This window comes from Mixophyes fleayi, chromosome 2 (genome assembly GCF_038048845.1).
Source record: "Mixophyes fleayi isolate aMixFle1 chromosome 2, aMixFle1.hap1, whole genome shotgun sequence".
In the NCBI taxonomy this organism is placed as follows: domain Eukaryota; kingdom Metazoa; phylum Chordata; class Amphibia; order Anura; family Limnodynastidae; genus Mixophyes; species Mixophyes fleayi.
This window is the reverse complement of record NC_134403.1, coordinates 154613242-154625882: the sequence shown is the minus strand read 5'-3', so window position 1 is coordinate 154625882 and position 12641 is coordinate 154613242. Positions and strand designations below refer to the sequence as shown.

General features: G+C 40.9%; 1 protein-coding gene across 9 annotated transcripts in view; it reads left to right on the top strand.

The window, feature by feature from the left end:
• DMD (dystrophin) overlaps positions 1-12641 on the top strand; it is a 1967742-nt gene that overhangs the window by 1681606 nt on the left and 273495 nt on the right. For all 9 annotated transcript variants that reach the window (XM_075200299.1, XM_075200300.1, XM_075200296.1 and 6 more), the window contains one exon: positions 12467-12527. In XM_075200299.1, the coding sequence (XP_075056400.1) occupies positions 12467-12527 (61 nt within the window). The remainder of the gene's footprint in view (positions 1-12466; positions 12528-12641) is intronic.

The window sequence follows — 12641 nt, the reverse complement described above, 5'->3', positions numbered from 1 at the left end:
CCGGACGGGATGTTCATTCATCGCAATTCTTTCTAGTCTGTTTTTCAGTCGCCATTAACAGTCTGTCGGTAAACACAGTTTCGCTGTTACTCTTGTCGGGCATTTTCACTCTCTGTGTAAGGTACCCAACCCCCTAAAATGACTAACGTTTTCTGTTAGATGTTACTTTCTATATACATTACCAAGTACATTGTTAACAGCACATACCTGTCCTGAAACTTTTGCTATTCCTCTATCTACGGACAGCCCCCTCCATTGCATTGTCCTGCCAAAATGATCAGATTTGAGCAGAGTGAAAGTACTATTAGATGACATTGGTGTTGTAGTGAAGCATAGTAGGACCTCTCCACTTCTCTGCAGGACAAAACCAATGTTATCTATTAAAATTTTTACTCTATTCAAATCTAAAGATTATGACAAAAACGTTCGGTGAACCTTCCGAAGGAGCTGTAGAACTGATACCTAAACTATAAGATATAATCTATTTTATACACTTAACCCTCCCAAGACAAAAAAAATACATAAAAGTGGAGTCAACATTTCATATATATATTTCAATAATCCATATACTGGACTAACTAACTCACCAAGTACACTCACATTACTGAGTACAGAACCACAAGTGCAGCCTAGGTTTTATAAACCACACACTATTATTATTATTATTATTATTAATTTTTATTTATAGGGCGCCACTAGGTGTCCGCGGCGCCGTACAGGGACAAACGAAATTACAATACGAGGTGAGACAGCACAGTACAGTAAACAGTAATCACAATAACTCAGTGAGCTCAGGGCACAGCTAGAGGGGGGAAGAGGAGAGGAGATGGTCTGCCAACAATGGCACCTAGGAGGGAGGGCACGGATGAGAGGGAGACCCCCAGGGGGAAGAGGAGGGAGCGAGAGGGGGCGGGGGAAGAGGGTCCTCGAGGAGGAAGCAGGGAAGCTGGCGAGCAAAGTTGAAAGTGGAGAAGACAGGAGGAGAGAAGACCCTGCTCAAAGGAGCGTACAATCTAAGGGGTGGGGTAGACTGACAGAGAGACACAGGGGAGAGAGGGAGAGAAGGAGGAATAGAGAGGGGGAGGGGAATGAAGGAAAGGAGAATGAAGGGGAAGAGTCAGAAGAGCAGGTAGGAAGTTAAGTAGGAGACTGAAAGGCTTTAAGAAAAAGGTGGGTTTTTTGAAACACCATTTGAAACTGGACAGATTGGGGGAAGTTCTGATGGAGGGAGGGAGCTTGTTCCAGTGGAGGGGGGCAGCGCGGGCGAAGTCTTGGATACGCGCGTGGGAGGAGGTGATCAGGGGGTAATGAGAGGCGACGGTCATTGGCCGATCTGAGAGGGCGGGATGGAGCATGAATAGAGAGGAGGGAGATGTAGGGTGCTGTGGAGTTGGCGAGGGCCTTGTATGTAAGAGTGAGGAGCTTGAACAGGATTCTGTAGGGTAAGGGGAGCCAGTGAAGGGATTGGTAGAGGGGGGAGACAGAAGAGGAGCGGCGAGAAAGGAAGATAAGCCTAGCGGTAGCATTAAGTACAGATCGGAGGGGAGCAAGGTGAGAGTGGGGGAGGCCAGTGAGGAGGAGGTTACAGTAGTCCAAGCGGGAGATGATCAGGGAGTGAATGAGGCATTTAGTGGCATCTTGGGAAAGGAAGGGCCGGATGCGAGCGATGTTCCGCAGCTGGAAGCGGCAGGATTTAGCAAGAGAGAGAATGTGGGGGCCAAAGGAGAGAGAGGAGTCGAGGATGACCCCGAGGCAGCGAAGTTGGGGGACAGGGGAGATAGAGGTGTTGTCGACAGTGATAGAGAGATCCGAATGGGGTGGGGAGCGAGGGGAAGGGAAGACTATGAGTTCGGTTTTGGTGAGGTTAAGTTTGAGGAATCGAGAGGACATCCAGGAGGAGATGGCAGAGAGGCAGGCGGACACCCTAGAATGGAGGGAGGGAGCTTGTTCCAGTGGAGGGGGGCAGCGCGGGCGAAGTCTTGGATACGCGCGTGGGAGGAGGTGATCAGGGGGTAATGAGAGGCGACGGTCATTGGCCGATCTGAGAGGGCGGGATGGAGCATGAATAGAGAGGAGGGAGATGTAGGGTGCTGTGGAGTTGGCGAGGGCCTTGTATGTAAGAGTGAGGAGCTTGAACAGGATTCTGTAGGGTAAGGGGAGCCAGTGAAGGGATTGGTAGAGGGGGGAGACAGAAGAGGAGCGGCGAGAAAGGAAGATAAGCCTAGCGGTAGCATTAAGTACAGATCGGAGGGGAGCAAGGTGAGAGTGGGGGAGGCCAGTGAGGAGGAGGTTACAGTAGTCCAAGCGGGAGATGATCAGGGAGTGAATGAGGCATTTAGTGGCATCTTGGGAAAGGAAGGGCCGGATGCGAGCGATGTTCCGCAGCTGGAAGCGGCAGGATTTAGCAAGAGAGAGAATGTGGGGGCCAAAGGAGAGAGAGGAGTCGAGGATGACCCCGAGGCAGCGAAGTTGGGGGACAGGGGAGATAGAGGTGTTGTCGACAGTGATAGAGAGATCCGAATGGGGTGGGGAGCGAGGGGAAGGGAAGACTATGAGTTCGGTTTTGGTGAGGTTAAGTTTGAGGAATCGAGAGGACATCCAGGAGGAGATGGCAGAGAGGCAAGCGGACACCCTAGAGAGGAGGGAGGGAGAGAGATCAGGAGAGGAGAGGTAGATTTGAGTGTCGTCAGCGTAGAGATGATAGTTGTACCGCTTTCATACTGCCGCCCCGGCAATATCCCGGGTTTTTCAAGCCGGGTTTTTGCCGGGGCTCGGAGCGTCCCAGCTCAGAAACACCATTATACTGCACCCGGGAATTTCCCGGGTTGACCCCATTCATACTGCAAAAGTCTGTGCCCTGGCAATCTGTGGGAGTCATCACCAGAGCAGTTTTCATTGGCTGAAAAATGGTTATGTCATTGAAAGGTGACTGGTTTTTTTTTCTTCCACGGGCTCCCACCGATGACATCATCCTCCAGAGACAGGCAGACAGCCAATCAGCTTGTTTTCTGTGCAAACCGGGTTGAAAAACCCGGGTTGCACCATTCATAGTGCAGGCAACCCGGGTCCGACCCGGGAATTACCCCTCGATAAATCCCGGGTTGAAGACCCGGGTTTTTAGACCCGGGATTTTTGACTTGTACCATTCATACTGCACCAAGACCCGGGTCGTTTGAGCTCGCCCCGGCAAAAACCCGGGATTTTGGTGCAGTATGAATGGGGTATTAATCTAACAGGAATCACATTTGTTTCACATACTGCTTTGGGCTTCTGGTCATGGTAAGCAAAGTGGATGGGTCAGTTTTGTGCTGTGGTTGACCTGCTTTAAATGCCTTTAAAACCTTGTTCCACTCATTGTTACTTCTCCACAAAACCCAACGCTGCTACATCTAACTATAAAATATAACAATAAACAGATCTGCTGTTAGTGATAGCTCCCAAGCTGCCAATTACTTTTTCTGGTTGGATGACTATGAATCATGCATTTCAAAGTCTGTCTGAATGTAATCCGAAGGGATCAGTGTTTGTGAGAAAATAAGTGAATTAGTATGGATTAATAGCATTGACTGGTGCTGGGGGATGAACCACTTCTCTAACTGAGTGCTAATCCTGTAGGGTACTAACGGTAAATAATGCAGATGTCTTCATTAAGGATCCAAATTTGTGGTTATGGCACTAGTGACATCAGTGAAAGTCAGTGACTTTTCTCTGACTTTCAGAAAGCTATGTCTTTAAAAAGTAGAAATAAAATATGATCATCCAACCCCTAATGGTAAGTTCAAAAGAAATTATGAATGAGGTATTATGAAATTATCCTAAGCATAACCAAACAATGCTTCTTCCACTTTCTATAATGTAGCTTCGCTCTTGTGCTTTCTCAGCAAATACAAATATCTGACCTAGACACAAAGGTACATACTTATGGGTTGATAAGTGATAGGAAACATGTATAACTGCTTGGAAACTCCCAGAAGCATTTTGAAGTAGAAATATTTTTATGAAAGATGTATCTTCAATTTGAATAGGCAGTGTTTCTAAATTGTATGCAATTCTAAAATTGATGACTCTGTAAAAATATCTATTTTGCTATAAACAACATCATTTCAGTCTTTCCAATTTGGAGTTATGAAATTTATATATTTTTTTTATTTTTTTTGCTGAATGCCAAAATAGTGTATTACAGTAAATAAATTCAGGAAGGAAATAAAGCATTGTATAAAAAGTGCCATAGGCACTCACTAAAGGGGACAATGGATCCCACTGTACCTAGTTTGGCTTTCAGAGACTTCAGACCACAATCCGACTGACATATGAATTCCACTGTTTTCATGACACAAACCCATACACACAGTACATTCCCTGCCTAATCTTCTAGGCTCCATAAGTTCCCAGATCTCCTCCAGTTCACCACATCCACAATCACCTGTCTTACTTTTCTGTTTTTGTTTTTTAAGAAATTAAAAATGCCTGATTTTGCCCCTGATGTTACTAGTTGTGCAATGTAGAAGGAGGTAGGAACTCAGATCTCACAACATAACATAGAAATAATATTTATATTTTATTGTAAATAATTCCATTCAATAAATTATATATCATATACAGTATACACAGGTAGAACACATACTAAGAATGTAATCTATTATACACAACTAGAGATGCATCCTTGTTGTATTGGTCTTTATTACATAACAAAGGTGTTTCCAGGTATAGAGGTCTAAAACCTGACACTGTCACAGGGCTGTTGGTAGCTATGTAATATATTGGTATATACTGGACACATATTACAAGATCAAGTGATTTGGCTTGATCATCTGCACAAGACCTGTGTCGCTCTTCCACTCACATCATTTCCTCCCATTTTCGGTTACAGGACTTTTTCGGGCTGCACCCACTTTATGGAATTCCTTACCGCCCACAATAAGACTTTCCTCTAGTCTTCAAACCTTCAAGCATTCTCTGAAAACCCACCTCTTCAGACAAGCTTATAATATTCCTCAACCACATCTTACTCTCCCTAGGTTACCCTATACCACCCTCTACACAACTAACACAAGACAACAACCCTCTCACCAACATAGCTGTGTGACTGAACATACAGCCCACTAAATACTTTGTAACCTTTGCATTCTAGCTGGACAAATATTCAATATGATGTAGCACTTACTCTTGTGTATCAAACCATTGTCCCATTGATTGTAAGCTTGCGAGCAGGGCCCTCTAACCTTTCCCTATGTATGTACGTATTACCCAGTATTGTTTTATCACTGTTTGTTCCCAACTGTAAAGCGCTATGGAATCTGCTGGCGCTATATAAATGTTGATGGTGATGATCATCATCATCTAAATACTAGATCTGTTGTCAATTTGGCCACACATTGAGGACATAATTGAACATATAATTCATTTCAGGGCAAGGGCAAAATAATGAGATCCCAAAGTGCCTTTCCTCTTTTATACATCCTTGTCAAGTATTGTTCTCACTTATTTGCTGTTGGGGGTCATAGGTCGTCAAGATTTTGTTTCCCTCTTAATTGCATTTAGGTCATTTAAAATAACTGTTTTATTGACCACACATTGTGCAGGGTGTGGTATCTTTGATTGTGTCTCCAGAAATAGGACCATTATGTCATCAAAAGATTATCCATACACAGTTATGTCCTGCCTGTAATGCTGAAATATTGGTACTCATTTATGGGATAAGGTTGTTACAAAAGCAGGTGTACACTTATTTAGGTATCCGCCCGAGCTTGGGTACAACAGCATGACAGTGAAATCAACTCTATACTGTGATAACTGTGGTAAGGTATAGTTAAAAGTCTGATATATTTACAACAGGCTATTAAAAAAGCCTTATAGTAATGTTTGCAAAAAGCCTTACATCTGAAGCCATTGCAGACAGTAGTAATAAATGTAAAATGACATACTGTTGGACCATATACGCCCTTTGGATTACATTTAAATAGCCATGCACATGGAATTCTCTGCGGTTCTTGTGGCAATTGTAACTAAATAGAGATTGGTAATGAATGTTGCGTCAGGGGATTTCTTGGTGGATTATATGGCTGACAGTCCGATTTGCGCTGACATGTGAGTCTGGTGTTTCTGTGCATTTGTGATGGTACCAACAGTCACTGGCAATTCCCATTGGCAAGTCACCGGGGTTGCTAATTTAGTAAAGTAGTAGAGGAAGTTACAAGAAAAGAGGTTTTTGTATTGAAAAAAATATAAATGTATTCTACAATACTGTATGAAATAGGACAGTATTTTCTTCCGTACCTTCCTCACCAATAGTTGCTGGCTTTAGGAACATCAGATTTGCCTCATTAGTCCTATTCTTGGCTCATTTAGTTTGGATAAAAAAAATACTTTATTGTTCAGAATTATTATTTTTTTCTTGTTATTTATTACTTAGCCATATTGCACTTTTCTTACAGTTTTGTCAAAGCAAATTTAATTTGCCAGCAGCTACGCACATGTTTACTGCTCTTCTTTTACCTTTGAGATTAACTGGGTCAGGTATAACAAATGTTCTTAACCCACTTTAGTCAGCAGCCAGAGAAGCGGACGTAGGCAGAAAAATTCCAAAAAGTACATTGTAAACAACTGATGTCCACAACGCTTGTGAAAGATCCAGATAAATGTTAGCCACAAATCTGTGATTAACAACAAGATTCATCATCATAATAAAGATTTCAATATAAGTGTGTTTCATTCCAAAGTAACCAATCACATGAACATCCCTGCTTACCGGGTTATATTGTCAGTGATTTTGTCTGGACCTACGATTTTCATAAAGGATGAAATCCCTGTAAAATTAGAGGAAGCTGCACATACAGTATCATTACTCATTTCAAAATAAAAGTGGATGCATGACATACACACAGTGGAGGCAGCCATTTCCAGCACATTAATTCATCATCATCATCATCATCTATTTATATAGCGCCACTAACTCCGCAGCGCTGTACAGAGAACTCACTCACATCAGTCCCTGCCCCATTGGAGTTTACAGTCTAAATTCCTTAACACACACACTGAGAGAGACTTAGGTCAATTTAATTGACCTTAACTGCCCCTCACTAGGATGTGCTTAATAATCTCCGTTCATTTTGCTGCCTTCCCAAAATCTACAGCCTGCGACATCTGCTTCGGATTGTTTCCTTATTGACACACCCATACTGCTGTATCACCGAGTGTGGCTTCAGCGATGAGACTAGTTCCTAGTGAATTGATAGACTACATTTTCATGACCACTATTTCAGCACACAATATGACCACCTCCACAGTGTATAGGTGACAGGTCCACTATAAATAGCTGAGGCGTGACTTGCCAATTAGAATTCTATTATCTCACAACGACACACAATTTGTACTTGTATTTCTTTTCCTAGGAATCCACAGCAGCGCAATGTATACTCATTAGAGTTCAGTTTCATATTACCAATCGTTTCATAAGACAGTAGAGGATATAGTTCAATATGCAGATCATATCTTTGGAACTGTAATTGTGCCAAGAGAACAGCATGGCAATTACTGATATTTTTATTTCTTTTGGGGGCTAGAGGACAGCTTTGATGACCAGATGGTGTCATGACACCAGGAAAAGGATATTTTTAGAAGGTAAAATTCCCAAAGCATAAGAGATTTCTGTCTTTATATACCATTGTGCCCTAAGTTAGTACAGTCTCTGTATTGGCTATGGAACCTGTTTTAGATGGTTGTGATAATATTATATAGTATAGAAATGTGGATGCATTTTTATTTGCGCTCTATTTAAAATATTACTCTCTAGAGTAAGCCATTGTTACAACTGGATAGACACAAATGGCATTTGGAATGTCAATGGCATTTTTCAAAACTTAACTGCAAATAAATAAAATTTTAAAGCTAGAAGAATGATAAAGATTAAATGTAGTTAATCCATAAAAAGTATTTAAGTATATGGAACTATTGCATAAAAGTCAACATTTGGAAGTATAATACTAATCAGCATGTATTAAAAGTTGAATAAGCTGCAAAGACATAAAACACAATCTGGTCTGTGACCTAAATGTGTCTGACGAAAATCAAAGTTGCTGGTATCAGTAGTTGCGGTCTCTGGGACAATACACTTTATTAGGGTCCTGTTTGAAAACCCAACGTATAACCTCAGGGCTGTGATGTCTAGCTTAATCAACCTCATGATAAATCACAAGTTTGCTCTTTACATCGACTGTCCACTCTGTTTATTCACATCCCAGACAAACAGTCAATCACCATCTTTGGATAGAAACAAGTGAACTTTATTATCACATCTTCAGATCAGTGACAGTCCAACAGATGACAAATTTCTCTTTTATCCATAATATAGGCCATCTCTGGGCTGGAAGTAATAAATCAATGTCTCCATTAAATCCAAATGACATTGTTGGCATACCTGATTTCACCCTGTTCCAGTCCCTGTAGATTCACAGAGTGTTCTGCACAAGAAGTTCTAGAGCAGAGTTTCTGAATATCTGTGTGATAATAAATGTTTATCAAGGACACCATAAAGTGTCTTCATTTATATTAAGTTTCCCATAGCGTGTGTACATTTATTCAATGTAGTCCCTAATATGCACAAGTGTATGCATATTAGGGGTTATTTTTTTTTTGTTTTGTTTTTGGTACAGTTTGAGAATCCAGCATCTACACTTTGTCAAGCAAAACTTTTATATAATCTGTAAATTTGCAGAAATATAAACTGTAACAGTAGTGAAGAAAGCCGCTTTTGTGCATTAAGACTGTACTTACTATTAAGCAATGTCATGCTAAGCTTTAATATTATTATTTTATATAAATCCCACATTTCTTATTCACTGCGTTTTAACAATAAAATACTTAATTTAGAGGCAAGAAAATAATAACTGACATATAAGAATTTTGCATTATTAATGAACAAATGAAATATGGGGCACAAAATGATTAGAAAACGAATTTAATAACCTGGATAAAAATAGATTAAGAACAGGTAGACTAAAGAGTCTTTAGATTTTAACAACTGGACAAACTTTATACTATCTTGTAACATCTAAAATATTTTTTGTAGCTCAGAAATATGTCTACCAAAAAGTTAAGAAAGGTACCTATGAGCTTCAGTTTAGGTCCATAATATACTGTTGCTTTTCATTGTTAGCGTAAAATTATTATCAATAATAATAATAATAATTTGTTGTCAGTATATTACATTAACATATATTCCTGTATATGTTCATTATCCCTATTGGTAATGCAACAGATTTATGTCAGGTGAATGCCGCCCCCATCAATTTACTACGTAAAATTTAAATTGCTCACAATATACTGGTACATGCTTATGAACCACTGTATTATTTCTTGTATCCAAACATATCTTTCTGTTGCACATAGCTTAGAGTAGTGGTTTGCAATTTCATTCTCCCTATCTCTTCCCAAAAAGCCAATATTTTGTATAGGAATCAGATACCTGTCTTATGCATACTTGCCAACTTTTCCTCGTTGACTTCAGGGAGATCCCGGGAAAGGTGGGAGTGTGGGGCGGGGCTTGGTGAATCGCATCATTTTGGACCCGCCCCTGAATGACCCGCCTCGTCCAGCCGCGGCGCGCGCCCAGCCCCGCTTCGCGCCCCAGCCCGACCGACCCAGCCCTTAGAGCCAATCCTTATCCCGAAGTTACGGATCTGACTTGCCGACTTCCCTTACCTACATTGTTCTAACATGCCAGAGGCTGTTCACCTTGGAGACCTGCTGCGGATATGGGTATGGCCCGGCGCGAGATTTACACCCTCTCCCCCGGATTTTTCAAGGGCCAGCGAGAGCTCACCGGACGCCGCCGGAACCGCGACGCTTTTACAAGATGACGCGATATTTTCATCATTAAGCCCCGCCTCCACCACTTATCTATTGCGGGGGCGAGAAACAGGAGGTTGCCCTGCTCTCCCGGGAGTCCAGGAGGTCTCCAAGAAATGCGGGAGTCTCCTGGACATTCCAGGAGAGTAGGCAACTATGCGTTAAAGAAAATGAATCTCTAGAGACTGAAGTGTCTTTTATATTTCGGTCTCCATTACTGAAGTCATGTTGTCTTACCTGTCAGTCTTTGATTACATCTTGATCTCCATGAAAATGGTCACCTCCATAGACATCAATACATGGACATAGGAAACAATTTCTGAACTGTGTCATCACTTGACAGATGGCGAAGCCAACCACGTCTTGTACTGGCTCAGCTTCAGGGAGAATGCCAGAGTCTTCAGGGTGTGAGGGAGATCACCCCTAATTCAGGGAGTCTCCCTGACTTTCAGGGAGAGTTGGCAAGTATGGTCTTATGGTTATGATGAATTTAGTTGAGACGCACACTTTGCCAGTCATGTTATACAAACTGAGGTTGTCCCTCTTGCGTTTTCTGGACAGACATGCAAGAGTTGAGAACTTGCAGCATTTGTTTTCTAGATGGAAAGCTGACATAAGAGGGATTAAGGAAGGTGACAATGTGTGCTATGGTTTAACAATCCACTTAATAGATCCCCAGGGGATATAGGATGTGATAAGAATATAGACAACTGTTCTTAACCCTGTTTATATTATTGCACTTGACTTTTTTGCGCATCCTATTTATTAAGATGGGATGAATAATCTCATTTTAAGTGCACAGTGAGGTGTCTTGTTTGTCAGTCCAGTTGTCCTTGTTTTCCTTCTCTTATTCCCTCTCCTCGTCCCTAGTATTGCTTTCTTCTCTCTTTTCAAGTTATGGAAAGATTAGGTTGTAATTGTATCCAAAAAGGCAATAAAACTTCACTTAAAAAAACAACAATGAAAAAGTTAGAACACAATTGATGCTTTTTTTTGTTCCAATTTCTGGGCCTGTCTTGCCAAGTATAAGGCAATTAGTTTATGTAAACTGTTGTGGTGGTGTCACAGAGGACTGAAATATAAACATAATGCACTCAAACAGAATCTGTCACTAGTCAGAGAAAAGAAATGTGCAGACTTCGCTTCTAACACTCAGCTCCCATAGTCCATTATTTGACTCCCGAGGAAGGAAAACACATTCTCTTTTCAGGATGAGGCTGGATTGAATACTTTCCACCCTATCTGCCTACTCACAATTTCCAGGTCAGCACCAATTACACTTAATTAAGCATTATAAAATACATATGATTTATGATAATGAACTTTGCACACAACACCTTAGAATCACCTTAGAATGATGTGCAAGTAAGCATGCTCTGCTAGCCTCCATTAACATAGTTGTGATGCTTTGTGGTTTATGCCTTAAAGCTGTTACATGGAGCTTTATAAAACTACACAGAAACTCTAAACTCTCTACCTTTACACTGCCAAAGGGGCAAAAGAGACTGTGGAAAATGTATTAAACTTCTAATCAATGTGATTTTTTAATCTCTTCATATAGAACGTTTTATAAGTGCAATTTCATTTGTATGCATTGCCTCAATTCTCTTAATTGATCCTTGGTTTTCTTAAAATTCTTTTTACAATTGATTATTAGAACATTCTTTTTTTTTTTTTTTTTTTTGCTGCCTTATCATCGAAAAACATCTTTTACACCTGCCACTATCTCTGCAGCATAGAGATGCAACCATATTGTTTCATCAAGGTAAATACAAAGAAAAAATAGCCACATGTTATTGTAGTGAATTTGGGAAGAAAGTTGTAGACCTTACACTCACTTGACTCACTTAATATTTGTAAGCTGCAATCTGTAGCTCACAAGTGGTTTTCCAGCAGAAGTCAGCAGAAAAGATAAAGGGGTAGAAACCAGACAGCAGAGGGACTGAAGAGGTTGTCCTAGGATTGCATGTGAGTGTCACATAATTAGCACCTACCTTGAGACCACCTCTTTGAACAAGGTAAGTATTGCTGCTCTCTAAACCCCCAGTCACATTGCAATAAATGTTGTGATGTGTCCTATGGGTTTGTACCCAAGTGCAAATCATCTCATTTTCAATTTCAGCATATGAACAATGTATGAAGTCCCATGTTAATAAACAGCAGTACTTTTGGTAACACAATTTCGATTTGAATATTAACAAGTACATTTAAGCATATGCATGGAATGCTGTGTTTAGTAAAACCATTCTCCTTGGAGAATGATATCCAAGTGAGTTTTCACAGTCACTCAATGCCTACAAAGTAGGTGATGCAATGCTGGGAAATTGGAAAAATAAATCATGAAACAAAAACAGCGGAAAAGACAAGGAGGAGCTGCACTGAGAGATAGCTCCTGTTCTATCTCTCAGTTAACTTTGGTAGCATTGGAAGAATGTGTTTAATCACTGTACTTGTATCTTCACTCAGATTAGAGTGGATATTTCACCACTGTACTGTAGGTTAATGCTTGGGTTCAATATGACCCATCTGAGTCTGCTCAAATGTACAGTTGCAGAAATGAATTATGCTTTCCAGATTTTTGCTTTCAACTTGACCTGAAGTCTACACCTTTCCCTTTCAGCTTCTGTCCAGGGTCCCTGGGAGAGAGCAATCTCGCCAAATAAAGTGCCATACTACATAAAGTAAGTGCCATCTTCACTGAGTGATAAATTAATGGAGTGCAATACTTTTATACAGCTTAATATTATAAGAATCAAGATGTCTTCTCTTTAACATCATGTTCTGTCCTTCAAATT